Source organism: Pristiophorus japonicus, chromosome 8 (genome assembly GCF_044704955.1).
Source record: "Pristiophorus japonicus isolate sPriJap1 chromosome 8, sPriJap1.hap1, whole genome shotgun sequence".
NCBI lineage: Eukaryota > Metazoa > Chordata > Chondrichthyes > Pristiophoridae > Pristiophorus > Pristiophorus japonicus.
Window position 1 is genome coordinate 86,405,694 of NC_091984.1, and position 15,960 is coordinate 86,421,653.

Consider the following 15,960-nt stretch of genomic DNA (forward strand, 5'->3'; position numbering starts at 1 on the left):
TGAGTCTTGTTGGTGCAGGCTTGAGCATAATTGAGATTTAAACAATGTGGTGTTATTGGCAAATGTGATTAACTATTTGCTCGCATGGAGGGTAAATGCCAATATGGGCTGGTTTGGCCGAAAGCCCCATGTTATAACTTTGATGTATTTCTATTTGACTGACAATTGCCTTTTGGCAAACAATCTGTCTGGGGAGGGTGGCGGGGGAGAGAAACATTGTATCAGAGGGGAGTAGAGATTTCAGCAAACCATTCCAGCAAGGGTGGGGGGGGGTAGCTGTCAGGCATTGTGAGGGGTGCACACAGCTTCACAAGGAGAGGGCCAGTGTATAAAGGGATGATTCAAGACCTAATTTAGAGTCATGACACTTAATTAGCAGACGGGCTAGAAAATGACTGGGTGCCACAAGAGAACCAGTGCATGGTTCTGGATCCAACAGGTTATGATAATCAAGTGAATTGTGGATCAGATAGTAACCGCTACATGTGGAAACTTAAAATTATTTTTTTTCCAGAGATTGTCTGACATAGAAATTTTTAATGCATTTCAAAATGGAATGCTGACTCACACAGAAATTTTAATAGATATCAGGGCCTTGGTGAGGCCACACCTGGAGTATTGTGTACAGTTTTGGTCTCCTAACTTGAGGAAGGACATTCTTGCTATTGAGGGAGTGCAGCGAAGGTTCACCAGACTGATTCCCGGGATGGTAGGACTGACATATCAAGAAAGACTGGATCAACTGGGCTTGTATTCACTGGAGTTCAGAAGAATGAGGGGATCTCATAGAAACATTTAAAATTCTGACGGGTTTAGACAGGTTAGATGCAGGAAGAATGTTCCCAATGTTGGGTAAGTCCAGAACCAGGGGTCACAGTCTAAGGATAAGGGGTAAGCCATTTAGGACCGAGATGAGGAGAAACTTCTTCACCCAGAGAGTAGTGAATCTGTGGAATTCTCTACCACAGAAAGTTGTTGAGGCCAATTCACTAAATATATTCAAAAAGGAGTTAGATGTAGTCCTTACTACTAGGGGGATCAAGAGATATGGCAAGAAAGCAGGAATGGGGTACTGAAGTTGCATGTTCAGCCATGAACTCATTGAATGGCGGTGCAGGCTCGAAGGGCTGAATGGCCTACTCCTGCACCTATTTTCTATGTTTCTATGTTATCTGTATGTGCTGCATCAATCACTTGTGAATTGAATTTGCTCAATATTTAAACTTAAAACAAGTTGAGAAATTCTACTGCTTTTGAAGACCAAAGTGACATCTTATGAAAGAATATGTCTAAACGACGAAAAGAAATAAAGATAGAGACGATAGTTTATGAGAGTAAACTATCAAGAAATATAAAAACCAACAGCAAGAGCTTCTACAGGTATATAAAAAGATATAAAAAAAGGAAGAGTAGCTAAAGTAAACGTTGGTCCCTGAGAGGATGAGACTGGGGAATTAATAATGGGAAACAGGGAAATGGCAGATACTCTGAACAAATATTTTGTATCAGTCCTCACAATAAGAAGGCACTAAAAGCATCCCAATAATTGATAATCAAGGAGCTATTGGAAGGGGGGAACTTAAAACAATCACTATCACTGGATAAAATGTATTAGGCAATCTAATGGGACTAAAGGAGGACAAGTCCCCTGGACCTGATGGCCTGCATCCTAGGGTCTTAAAAGAAGTGGCTGCAGAGATAGTGGATGCATTGGTTGTAATCTACCAAAATTGTCTGGATTCTGGAGAGGTCCCAACTGATTAGAAAACTGCAAATGTAACGCTCCTGTTTAAGAAAGGAGGGAGACAGAAAGCAGGAAATATAAACCAGTTAACCTAACATCTGTCACTGGGAAAATGCTGGAGTCCATTATTAAGGAAGTAGTAGCAGGACATTTAGAAAATCATAATACAGTCAAGCAGAGTCAGTATGGTTTTATGAAAGGGAAATCATGTTTGACAAATTTGCTGGAGTTCTTTGAGGATGTAATGAACAGAGGAGGTAAAGGGAACCAGTAGATGTCATGTATTTGGATTTCCAGAAGGTAGATGATAAAGGTGCCACATAAAAAGTTACTGCACAAGAGCTCACGGGGTGGGGATAATATAGATTGGCTAACTAACGGAAACAGAGAATCGGGATAAATGGGTCATTTTCAGGTTGGCAAACTGTAACTAGTGGGGTGCCATAGGAATCAGTGCTGGGGCCTCAACTATTTACAATTTATATTAATGACTTGGATGAAGGGATCGAGTGTAATTTAGCCAAATTTGCTGTTGATACATAGACATGTGGGAAAGCAAGTTATGAGGAGGACACAAAGAATCTGCAATGGGATATATAGACTGAGTGGTCAAAAATTTGGCACATGGAGTATAATGTGGGAAAATGTGAGGTTATCCACATTGGTAGGAAAAATAAAAAAGCAAATTATTATTTAAATGAGGAGAGATTACAAAATGCTGAGGTACCGAGGGGATCTGGGGATCCTTGTACATGAAACACAAAAAGTTACAGGGCATTGGTGAGACCACACCTGGAGTACTGTGTACAGTTTTGGTCTCCTTATTTAAGGAGGGATATACTTGCATCGGAGGCAGTTCAGAGAAGGTTCACTAGGTTGATTCCTGAGACGAAGGGGTTGACTTATGAAGAAAGGTTGAGCAGGTTGGGCCTATACTCATTGGCGTTTAGAAGAATGAGAGGTGATCTTATTGAAACGTATAAGATTCTGAGGGGGCTTGACAGGGTAAACGCAGAGAGGATGTTTATCCTCGTGGGGAATCTAGAACTGGGGACATAGTTTCAGAATAAGGGGTCGTCCATTTAAAACAGAAATGAGGAGGAATTTCTTTTCTCAGAGGGTCATGAATCTTTGGAATTCTCTATCCCAGAGAGCTGTGGAGGCTGGATCATTGAATATATTTAAGGTGGAGATAGACAGATTTTTGAATAAGGGAGTCAATGGTTATGGGGAGTGGGCAGGGAAGCGTAGCTGAGGCCAAGATATTTAATGGCGGAGCAGGCTCGAGGGGCCAAATCGCCTACTCCTGCTCCTATTTCTTATGTTCTAATAGCAAGAAGCAGTGTTTTAGCAAGCAAGTAAAAAAACACCAACACTTTCAATTAAAACTAAAATATTACATTTTAAATAGGAAATACCACCATTTTTGTAATGCTGTTACACATACTCTGATTGTACCCAAGTCAAGAGTTTATACTATATATATGTCCCGACCTCCTTATGATTCCTGAGTGAATGGTCTGTTTTAACCAAATGTAATGCTATTCTCCCACGCTTACTTGAACAGGTTTAAAGTGAATAAAAATATACTGTAGAGTTTGAGGACTTTTAAATTGAGCAATGATTTAAAACATTACTTTGTAAAATTCTGACTGCACTTGCAAATTTCTTCTGTTTAATACATAAAACAACCATTTTCCATTTCAATGTGCACGACAAACCTGCTCATTGTCTTTTATATGCGAGCCTTCTGGTATTGCATCCAATCCTTTCTCCTCACCCGTGCGCTTACTAGCATCACAAAGAAATTCCACCACTTTATTCTCAGGCAGAAAATCAGGATTCCACAACAACTGGTCTTCATTCTCATAGACTAGACATAGATTTTTATAAGATCCATTAGTGCACAGCTTCATCTAGGCCACATACTTGCGTTCACTACGCATCTCAGTGGTTCTCTTTTTTTTTAAAAAAGGGGACTACTTTTATAAAAATGACAAATTTCAATAGCCAACTCACAAACATGGCTCACAAACAAGCTATGTTATCTGAAGGAAACATTAAGCAAATTAAAAGCAAACAATGAACAGTTTTTCTTTTCCCCCCAATGTTTTTTTCTCAAAGTGGCAATTCATGTTGGCATAGAATTCTTCAGGTGTTGGAAGAGCTGTGGTAGCTCATCCAAGTGACCACTCTTCATGTTTAAGCCTAGACAAAGAATGTCTGCAGGCTATTTAATGGAGGGGATATCAGTGCCATGTCAAATCCTGTCCACACACATACAGTTTTCAGGAAGTTGGATAACAAATCAGGAGCAGTAACCTATGCTGTCTCCCTCGTGGCCCCAGTATACCAAGGCTTATTGTAGCACCCCTCCAGCATCCTGGCAGTGATCAACTAACTAAACACAAACCAGGGATCGAACCTGGAACCTTCTTGGTCGCATGGGATATACGCAACGAATACTGAGATTTAAAACAGAGAAAGCTTCAAAGCAGTAGGATGAATTCTGAATTGTTCTAGCAAAGAGCCAGCATACATGGGCCAAATAGCCTGCTTTCTTTTAAACCTCTTTGATCTTAGCTATAAAAGGTTGGTATACTTATCATCACTATCTAATTAACTAGGAAGTAGTAAAAATTTGGTCAAAATTGCCATGGATGGCAGCTTTAATGCTCATGTATGGGCATCAGATGTGAATAAGATTGAACATAATTGTGATGCCGCCACAGCGGAATAGCCTCCCACTACTCACTATCCAAGCTTGGGTGAATTATCCAAAGGCTGGTGACAGCTGTGGAATCATACCCGAGCAGCAGTCACTGTTTAAGGAGAGGCATGCAAAAAGTATATTACTTGAAATTTTGGAAACATGCACAAATTCTGTGCAAAGTTGGAGAAGTTCACTGCTGATTACCATCCAGAATGTACCATCAAAGATTACTGTTGTGCCTTCCACCCTCACACACATCCTGGCATAATGGTAGAACATGGTGGTTTTTCCACAACAACTGTACTACTGTATGACCAACACAACGGAATGGGAAAGTAAATTTCTCAAAAAGGTTAGAGTTAATTTTAATAGGTTGGGGACTAAAATACGAGCTCAGAATGTTGAAGATCTATTTGGAAATATTTAATTTGGTTGGGACAGGGAGAACGTTGCTCATAATGTATGTCGCTCCACTTGGATTGGTGGTGAGGGCAACCAATAGTAATACTAACAATTTAATGAATTACAATTACAGAGATTAAGATAGCTAACATAGTGTGAAACGGCACTCATTTTCATATTAATTAATGTTCGAAGTACAGGTATTAGAAATCAAATGCTAGCATTACAGGCATATTCTTCCATACAGAATTTAGATATAATTGGTATCTCTGAAACTTGGTTAAACAACAGCGAATGATCTGAAGTACAGTTGAAAAGTCAAACGATTACACAAAGATAGGCTGCTTCACAAAAGGGGGTGCGGTTGTAGATTTATTTTAGTTTTAGTTTTGTATGTTCTAAAATTAGGAAGATCTAAATGCAAAACTTTTTGCAGTAAAGAAGCCCATTTATGAACTGGAACTAGTTGGGTGCTAAATCCCAACAGACCAACCATTTCCTTCACCCACCACAATCTTATTTATTTTCATCTTTGAACGAATACATTTTAAAGTTTAAAGAAGAGCTTACCTCTTTCATTCTCTTTGTACTTATAAAAGCCTACAGGAACTTCAGCCTGGTATTGGGAGCCCACCATGATCTCCTGAAAAGCAAGACCAACCATCTTTATCATCAGTATTGAGACTGTAGCGTTACACTAAACAATTCCTTTTAAGTTACTTTTATATTGCACTTACAAGGCTGGCAGTCGGTAAGATACAGTAAAACATGAGTCTTCCCGCCTGCTGGCCTTGGCAAGTCTGACAAGTTTACTTTGATATTGTCGTTGGCTGCAGAGGACCCATGAGTCAGAAGTCGGTGGCACTATCACTACACTAGAACAATACAAAAGCACCTGCAATTAGCTCAGAGATTTTTTTAAAGTCTTTAATAGAAAATTGACACTATACTTAGTTTATGTAACACCCATTAACATTTTTACATTTAACACAACACACAAAGATTAGTGGGAAAGCGGGTTGTGTAGAGGACACAGAGAGGCTGCAAAGAGATTTAGATAGGTTAAGCGAATGGGCAAAGGTTGGCAGATGGAATTCAATGTCGGAAAGTGTGAGGTCATCCACCTTGGGGAAAAAAAAACAGTAAAAGGGAATATTATTTGAATGGGGAGAAATTACAACATGCTGAGGTGCAGAGGGACTTGGGGGTCCTTGTGCATGAATCCCAAAAAGTTAGTTTGCAGGTGCAGCAGGTAATCAGGAAGGCGAATGGAATGTTGGCCTTCATTGCGAGAGGGATGGAGTACAAAAGCAGGGAGGTCCTGCTGCAATTGTATAGGGTATTGGTAAGGCTGCACCTGGAGTACTGCGTGCAGTTTTGGTCACCTTACTTAAGGAAGGATATACTGGCTTTGGAGGGGGTACAGAGACGATTCACTAGGCTGATTCCGGAGATGAGGGGTTACCTTATGATGATAGATTGAGTAGACTGGGTCTTTACTCGTTGGAGTTCAGAAGGATGAGGGGTGATCTTATAGAAACATTTAAAATAATGAAAGGGATAGACAAGATAGAGGCGGAGAGGTTGTTTCCACTGGTCGGGGAGACTAGAACTAGGGGGCACAGCCTCAAAATACGGGGGAGCCAATTTAAAACCGAGTTGAGAAGGAATTTCTTCTCCCAGAGGGTTGTGAATCTGTGGAATTCTCTGCCCAAGGAACAGTTGAGACTAGCTCATTGAATGTATTCAAGTCACAGATAGATAAGATTTTTAACCAGTAAGGGAATTAAGGGTTACGGGGAGCGGGCAGGTAAGTGGAGCTGAGTCCACGGCCAGATCAGCCATAATCTTATTGAATGGCGGAGCAGGCCCGAGGGGCTAATGGCCTACTCCTGTTCCTAATTCTTATGTTCTAAGCATATATATCATTTAAGAGTGATAACACATTCAACTTTGTTCTCCCAATACCGAAAGTAAACATATATATCTGCCTCAGAGGTGGGGAAGAGGGAGAATAATATACTGACCAATAAAAATGTTGCTTATTAGTTAAAACTTAAAATGTGAATAGGAACATTGCAAGTTACCAGTTAGACATAATGAATGAGGTTACTGGAGAAATACCTCGACATGTGTTACTATGTTAAAGGCACTATATCAATGCAAGTTATTGTTATTTAATCAACCAATAATTTACTGTACTGTGCCCAAATTGATCTGAGAGAGGATCACTTTAGAAAGCTGAAAACAGATGAAAAAAGCAAATTATAGTAACAATGAGTTAAAAATGTACAAAAGAAGTTGATCCCTTTAGATTTAGGAAACTTGCTTAGCTCCAGGAATACAAAACATTCAATATAATTAATCAGCAGTTAATATGAAGAAATGACGACCGAGGACAGTGTGTGACTTGGAGATGTTGGTATTCCCATCACTTTGTTTGCTCTTGTCCTTTTCGGTGGCAGAGTTAGCAGGGGAAGGAGGTGCTGTTGAAGTAACCTTGATGAGTTGCTGCAGTGTATCCTGTAGATCGTACTTACTGCAGTCACAGTGCACCAGTGTTGGCAGGAATGGCTACTGATTCCAGTAGCATGTGGTTAGATCAAGCAAAATATTTAGCCTGGATGGTGTCAAGTTTCTTGAGTGTTGTTGCGCCTGCAGCCATCCAGATGAGTGGTGAATATTCCTTCAAACTCCTGACCTGAGCGACTTTGTGAAGCCAGGAGGTGAGGTACTTATTGCAAAGCCGTTGCCCTACTCTTGTAGCCATAGTGTAGATATAGTTGGTCCAGTTAAGCTTCTGGTCAATGGCAACACCAAGACACTGATTGTGGGGATTGGCAGTGGTGGTGTCAACAAAGCATGTGGCAAATAGCCGGGCTTTCTCTTGCTCAAAATGACTATCAGGCTGTAATGTAGCAGGAATGTTACCTGCCACTTGTCAACCCAAGCCTATGTCAACCAGGTCCATTGCAGATTGGCTTGGGCTGCGTCTTTGTTGCAGTTGTGAATGGATCTGAACACTGGAGTCATGAGTGAACAGGCTCACTCCTGACTTTATGATAGAGGGATGGTAATTGAGAAAATAGCTGAAAATGGTTGGGCTATGGATGCTCCCCTGAAGCATTCTTGCTGCGATGTTCTGAGGCTCTGACAATCACAACCATCTTCCTTTGTGCTAGGTATGACTCTAGTCATCGGACGTTTTTCCCTTTGATCACTGTCATCAGTTTTGCTAGGGTACCCTGGTACTCTATCAAATGCTGCCTTCATGTCAAGGGCAGCTAGTATAACCTCTCATCTGGAATTCAGCTTTTGTGTCCAAGTTTGAATCAAAGTTATGAGGAGGTCTGGAGCCAACTGGTTCTCATAGAACCCTGAACTGTGGCATTAGTGAGCAGCTTATTAGCAAGGTGGTGTTGTTTGGTGGCATTAATGATGACGTAACACATGATAATCAGATGAGATAATTCAAAGAAGTTGTGTGAATTCATTTTTCCAAAAAGTTGAATTTTGAAGCAATTACACGAAGGAAAATCTCTCTGATCTTAATGAACTTTTACTGAAAGTTATAGAACACAAAAAACCTGCACCAGATGTGATCAGTACTTTATTCTCACACACGGCTTCTCTGTTTAAAAAAATATTGAATAAGATTTTGAAATCTATCCTTCTGATTTTCTTCAAATAATTGTGAAAAGCCTTTTATCAGAAACTGCTAGAACGTTCCATCAGTACAGCTAACTGAACTATACTGAAGCAGCCTGGGAATTAAGGCACACTGCACACGCTCAGACTGCACAATCTAAATTTAGCTTTTAGAATCATAGCGCTCGGCAAAGCTATTGAGTCCAAGTCAAGGCTTTTGAGAGAGGCTGATACCTCCAAGTAAAAATGTTAACAAGGCATTAAAAGTCACAAAGGGAATTCAATGGATAAATGTAATCATATTAGTGAAGAATGTATTATTTTGATTTTTTAAAATTGTTTAAATCCTTATTTTGGACATTAGAAATTACACTGAAAATGGCAGTTGAAAACATTTTCAGAAAGCATTTTAGGCAAATTATAGGAATCTGGTGGTCAGAGTGATATACACTCACTAAGTTAGCGGCTAGTGTATGACCCAGGTTCCTGGCGGGAAATGTAAATCCTTTAACAATGAAATTACCCACCAAAGCGCCACCTACAGGAATAACGGGTTATTTTTCCAATGAAACACATTCCCCACACACCAAGTGACAGATAAATGTACTGTGATACCAAAAGTAAAGAATTTGAACTCGCATGCGGATAGAATACACTATATTGTAGCATTTGATCCTAATTGGAATTTCATTTGTGACATAAAATAAGCTGTGTAGGGATAATAGAAAACCAATACACATCACAGAGTGCAACTACATTAGTGCAGTGAACTCATAAAGCAGAAACAAAGGAGTCATCGTCTTGCTGGTCCCATACACATTTTAGCAGCAATTCAGAACAGCATTAGGGAAGGCTAGAAAGAAAGTCAGCCATAGTTGGTGTGCTGTGCAGGAAGAGCAGAGAAGAAAATAATTGGGGGAATAAAAAATGTGTTTTGGGCCATCAGAAATATAGATCCAGTTTAGCAATATATTTAGGTATTAAGTGAAAAATATTGAAACACAACGGTACCTTTTTCCAGTCTTCTGAGGGCACATAATCTTCATCTTCTTCAGATTCTTCTTCTCCTTCATTGCCTATGAATGTTAACAGGTCAATTTTTTCCCCAGAGTTAAGTTTTGTAATGTAAAAAGAACGCTCAGTTTTAGGAATAATTTGAGGATGTCATTACAAGATGAGGGACTTAGAACTTAAAAAAATATTTTTGAACATACCAATGCTTTTTTGAGAATACCAAGATTCTAAAGGACACTTTGCATGAAGCTTAAACTGCTACCCTTTTGCACATGTATAGGTGCCACAGTCTCAAAATCTATAAATGTACATTCAGGATTTTGCAATCTTAATTCAGACAGAATTACACTACTTCCAGTGAACACATTAAACAAAGACTGACCCGGGCATGTCAACCGTTACAATTTTGACTCAATTGCTTGAACTAAATACTCTAAAAAGCTGATTTTTCAGCCAGAGACCAATATTGTTTTCTCCTCCAATTAGTTTGGAATAAATACAACTACAATTAATAAGGAGAATGAAAAAAAATAGAAAACAATGTGAGATTTTCTTTTATGTTTTATGTACATTTTCTATAATTAAAAAACCTAGGGATGAAGGCTAGTACCCCAAGCATATCAAACACATTTATAATTCACTCATTATAGATATGCATGTATGGTCTGGAGTTTTATTTGGGCTATGTAAATGTAGAAAATGGCAAAAATGATACATATGGAAATCCAAAACTAAGGATGGGCATCCCAACAGAACTTTAAAAAAAATACTACACACAAATACAATTTAGTCATAGAAAATTGATGCCAGTTTATCAGAAGACATCATTAGTAATAAAATAGTTATAAAAGGTGCATGAGGACAATTAATATGTAGAAATACAAAACTATAGAGCTGCACTTCATGGGTATATGAGCAGCATAAGAACATAAGAATTAGGAACAGGAGTAGGCCATCTAGCCCCTCGAGCCTGCTCCGCCATTCAAAAAGATCATGGCTGATCTGGCCGAGGACTCAGCTCCACTTACCCGCCGCTCTCCATAACCCTTAATTCCCTTATTGGTTAAAAATCTATCTATCTGTGATTTGAATATATTCATTGAGCTAGTCTCAACTGTTCCTTGGGCAGAGAATTCCACAGATTCACAACCCTCTGGGAGAAGAAATTCCTTCTCAACTCGGTTTTAAATTGGCTCCCCCGTATTTTGAGGCTGTGCCCCCTAGTTCTAGTCTCCCCGACCAGTGGAAACAACTTCTCCACCTCTATACTGTCTATCCCTTTCATTATTTTAAATGTTTCTGTAAGATCACCCCTCATCCTTCTGAACTCCAATGAGTAAAGACCCAGTCTACGCAATCTATCATCATAAGGTAATCCCCTCATCTCCGGAATCAGCCTCGTGAATCGTCTCTGTACCCCCTCCTAGTAAATCCTTCCTTAAGTAAGGTGACCAAAACTGCACGCAGTACTCCAGGTGCGGCCTCACCAATACCCTGTACAGTTGCAGCAGGACCTCCCTGCTTTTGTACTCCATCCCGCTCGCAATGAAGGCCAACATTCCATTCGCCTTCCTGATTACCTGCTGCAGCTGCAAACTAACTTTTTGGGATTCATGCATAAGGACCCCCAGGTCCCTCTGCACCGCAGCATGTTGTAATTTCTCCCCATTCAAATAATATTCCCTTTTACTGTTTTTTTTCCCCCCCCAAGGTGGATGACCTCACATTTTCCGACATTGAATTCCATCTGCCAAACCTTAGCCCATTCGCTTAACCTATCTAAATCTTTTTGCAGCCTCTCTGTATCCTCTACACAACCCGCTTTCCCATTAATCTTTGTGTCATCTGCAAATTTTGTTACATTACACTCTGTCCCCTCTTCCAGGTCATCTATGTATATTGTAAACAGTTGTGGTCCCAGCACCGATCCCTGTGGCACACCACTAACCACCGATTTCCGACCCGAAAAGGACCCATTTATCCCGACTCTCTGCTTTCTGTTAGCCAGCCAATTCTCGATCCATGCTAATACATTTCCTCTGACTCCGCGTACCTTTATCTTCTGCAGTAACCTTTTGTGTGGCACCTTATCGAATGCCTTTTGGAAATCTAAATACACATCCATCGGTACACCTCTATCCACCATGCTCGTTATATCCTCAAAGAATTCCAGTAAATTAGTTAAACATGATTTCCCCTTCATGAATCCATGTTGCGTCTGCTTGATTGCACTGTTCCTATCTAGATGTCCCGCTATTTCTTCCTTAATGATAGCTTCAAGCATTTTCCCCACTACAGATGTTAAACTAACCGGCCTATAGTTACCTGCCTTTTGTCTGCCCCCTTTTTTAAACAGGCGTTACATTAGCTGCTTCCAATCCGCTGGTACCTCCCCAGAGTCCAGAGAATTTTGGTAGATTATAACGAATGCATCTGCTATAACTTCCGTCATCTCTTTTAATACCCTGGGATGCATTTCATCAGGACCAGGAGACCTGTCTACCTCGAGTCCCATTAGCCTGTCCAGCACTACCTCCCTAGTAATAGTGATTGTCTCAAGGACCTCCCTTCCCACATTCCCGTGACCAGCAATTTTTGGCATGGTTTGAGTGTCTTCCACTGTGAAGACTGAAGCAAAATAATTGTTTAAGGTCTCAGCCATTTCCACATTTCCCATTATTAAATCCCCCTTCGCATCTTCTAAGGGACCAACATTTACTTTAGTCACTCTTTTCCGATTTATATATCGGTAAAAGCTTTTACTGTCTGTTTTTATGTTTTGCGCAAATTTACTTTCGTAATCTATCTTTCCTTTCTTTATTGCTTTCTTAGTCATTCTTTGCTGTCGTTTAACATTTTCCCAATCTTCTAGTTTCCCACTAACCTTGGCCACCTTATACGCATTGGTTTTTAATTTGATACTCTCCTTTATTTCCTTGGTTATCCACGGCTGGTTATCCCTTCTCTTACCACCCTTCTTTTTCACTGGAATATATTTTTGTTGAGCACTATGAAAGAGCTCCTTAAAAGTCCTCCACTGTTCCTCAAATGTGCCACAGTTTAGTCTGTGTTCCCAGTCTACTTTTGCTAACTCTGCCCTCATCCCACTGTAGTCCCCTTTGTTTAAGCATAGTACGCTCGTTTGAGACACTACTTCCTCACCCTCAATCTGTATTACAAATTCAACCATACTGTGATCACTCATTCCGAGAGGATCTTTTACTAGGAGATCGTTTATTATTCCTGTTCATTACACAGGACCAGATCTAAGATAGCTTGCTCCCGTGTAGGTTCTGTAACATACTGTTCTAAGAAACAATCCCGTATGCATTCTATGAATTCCTCCTCAAGGCTACCCTGTGCGATTTGATTTGACCAATCGATATGTTGGTTAAAATCCCCCATGATTACTGCCGTTCCTTTTTCACATGCCTCTATTATTCCCTTGATTATTGTCCGCCCCACCGTGAAGTTATTATTTAGGGGCCTATAAACCACGCCCACCAGTGACTTTTTCCCCTTACTATCTCTAATCTCCACCCACAATGATTCAACATTTTGTTCATTAGAGCCAATATCGTCTCTCACAACTGCCCTGCTATCATTCTTTATTAACAGAGCTACCCCACCTCCTTTCCCTTCTTGTTTATCCTTCCGAATTGTCAGATACCCCTGTATGTTTAATTCCCAGTCTTGGCCACTCTGCAACCACGTTTCTGTAATGGCCACCAAATCATACCCATTTGTAATGATTTGTGCCGTCAACTCATTTACTTTATTTCGAATGCTGCGTGCGTTTAGATAGAGTGTTTTAATACTAGTTTTTAAACCATGATTTTTAGTTTTGACCCCCTCCTGCAGTCCCTTTATATTCATACATATTGTCCCTTCCTATCACTTTGTGGTTTACACTTACCCCAGTGCTACACTACTCTGTTGCCTCCTGCCTTTTGCATTCTTTCTTGGGGTCCTGTTCATCTGAGCTCTCACCCATTCTAACTAGCTCAGAGCCCTCTCCTGGGTTCCAAATACTCCTCGCACTGAGCTTTCAGGCTTGCCTTTTTACTACAATTTGACCCTTTAGAATTTTGCTGTACAGTGGCCCTTTTTGTTTTTTGCCTTGGGTTTCTCTGCCCTCCACTTTTACTCATCTCCTTTCTGTCTTTTGCTTCCGTCTCCATTTTGTTTCCCTCTGTCTCCCTGCATTGGTTCCCATCCCCCTGCCATATTAATTTAACTCCTCCCCAACAGCACTAGCAAACACTCCCCCTAGAACATTGGTTCCGGTCCTGCCTAGGTGCAGACCGTCCGGTTTGTACTGGTCCCACCTCCCCCAGAACCGGTTCCAATGCCCCAGGAATTTGAATCCCTCCCTGCAGCACCACTGCTCAAGCCACGTATTCATCTGAGCTATCCTGCGATTCCTACTCTGACTAGCACGTGGCACTGGTAACAATCCCGAGATTACTACTTTTGAGGTCCTACTTTTTAATTTAGCTCCCAGCTCCTTAAATTCGTCTCGTAGGACCTCATCCCTTTTTTTTTTACCTATGTCGTTGGTGCCAATGTGCACCACGACAACTGACTGTTCTCCCTCCCTTTTCAGAATGTCCTGCACCCGCTCCGAGACATCCTTGACCCTTGCACCAGGGAGGCAACATACCATCCTGGAGCCTCGGATTCGACCGCAGAAACGCCTATCTAATCCCCTTACAATTGAATCCCCTATCACCATCACTCTCCCACTCTTTTTCCTGCCCTCCTGTGCAACAGAGCCAGCCAGTGATAGAATGTTCACAAATATAGCAAATAACTGTTCATAGTGCAAGTTCATCTACCTATTAACTCTGGTACAAGCTCAAAGTTACCTCAAATGAATTTGAAAAGCTGTTGGCTAACCTGAATGTTATCCAACAAGTCCTCAAACTTGGAAGAAAACTCGGGGACACTGAAATCCAAAATGGCAACAGCAGCCAACTTGAACTGAATTTGACAGCAACATTTGTAGAAAAATTAATTCATGTAGCCTGAGGATTACTTTAATTAAGCCCTTGAGATAATTGTTTTTCAAAACAGTAAATATTTTTAGCCCATCACTGTGGCATTGTTGGCTACTACCCAGTTCTTATTGCCCACATCATTGAAATGAAGATCTGTTGATATCAATCACTGGGCGAAGTGAAAACTTTTGTTTCACATGCTACTGATCTTTAGCCAACTGTATTGAACATATTACTCCATTATTAGAATCAATGTCACCCATTAATGACACTCCAAGTTCAACAAATGGGTAATAACGTCACTTAGTAAACTCTTGCCTCAAGTACAAGTTAACATTTCTCAGCTGTGGCAAAACCTCATTACTCCAGCAATAATGGAGGCTGAAATAGCTGTTGAGAATATATTTTATAATAGGGGAGATTGCTTAAGTTGGCTTCTTTCACATACATGCACAAAAAAAATATACCTATGTCTAAGTATTTACATCTGCGTGGGCGGATCATCTCTTGTACATCTTGTGAGGTAATCAATGGTGCAAGGTCATCGTTAGAAGACTGAGTTTCATCTTCTTGTCCACATGAGTTCTTTGGTACTTCCTGCTATAGAAATCATAAAAGATACCTGAAACACAGCTCAACCAATTCAACAAAATCTGAGTCTATTCGTCAAAGTTGAAAACCTAAATGAGGGCTGTACAACCAGGGGTGTTTTTTTTTTATAAAAAGAGGGGAGAAAGAAACAGAGAAAATACAGATATGAAAGTCCCAAGAAACTACAGAATGTTGTCATTACTTCTTCAAAAATACAAAATACTATCTGGCTGCTTTTACTTTTTAAATCCCCTTCAGTTGCATTTCTACATCCTTTCCTTGCCCTGTATAGTATGGATTCCGATTTTACTGTTGCATACTTCCTGTTTTCAACTTTTTCTTTATAAACAAGCAAAGCTTATCATACTCAGGAAAGTTGTTCTCTTTTCCAGAGATTAACTCTAAGTATCTCGATGAGCTTCAGTGTCAACGGACAGAGGTAAGGGTATGTTGCAATGGTGTAAGTATGCGACCTCGATGATTGGTAGGATTTGAGTTTTGCAACTCAACTCTGTGTTGAACAGAATGGTGAAACTGTGCACAGCAAGATCAATCAACCAGGATGGGGGAATGGAGTCAGTGGCAGGGAAGCATATTGTTTGGTGGGGGCCAAAAGCAATTGTTTTGATCTTTCCATATGTCAGACAGGCAGTCTGATTGCACAGATTTGGTGTCTCATCATCATCATAGGCAGTCCCTTGAAATCAAGGAAGACATTCTTCCACTCTCAAAGTGAGGTGACTGAACAGTCCAATATGGGAATTGCAGTCTCTGTCACAAGTGGGACAGACAGTCGTTGAAGGAAAGGATGGGTGCTGCACGTTCCTTCCACTGTCTGCGCTTGTTTT

General features: G+C 40.5%; 1 protein-coding gene across 8 annotated transcripts in view; it reads right to left on the reverse strand.

The window, feature by feature from the left end:
• LOC139268611 (mesoderm induction early response protein 1-like) overlaps positions 1-15,960 on the reverse strand; it is a 61,792-nt gene that overhangs the window by 23,002 nt on the left and 22,830 nt on the right. For 6 of the 8 annotated variants that reach the window (XM_070887009.1, XM_070887012.1, XM_070887007.1 and 3 more), the window contains exons 5-8: positions 14,989-15,121; positions 9,519-9,583; positions 5,430-5,502; positions 3,466-3,617 (exon numbers count right to left, since the gene is read on the reverse strand). In XM_070887009.1, coding sequence (XP_070743110.1) covers positions 3,466-3,617; positions 5,430-5,502; positions 9,519-9,583; positions 14,989-15,121 — 423 coding nt within the window. The remainder of the gene's footprint in view (positions 1-3,465; positions 3,618-5,429; positions 5,503-9,518; positions 9,584-14,988; positions 15,122-15,960) is intronic. The other 2 variants (XM_070887008.1, XM_070887010.1) reach the window with 2 other exon arrangements.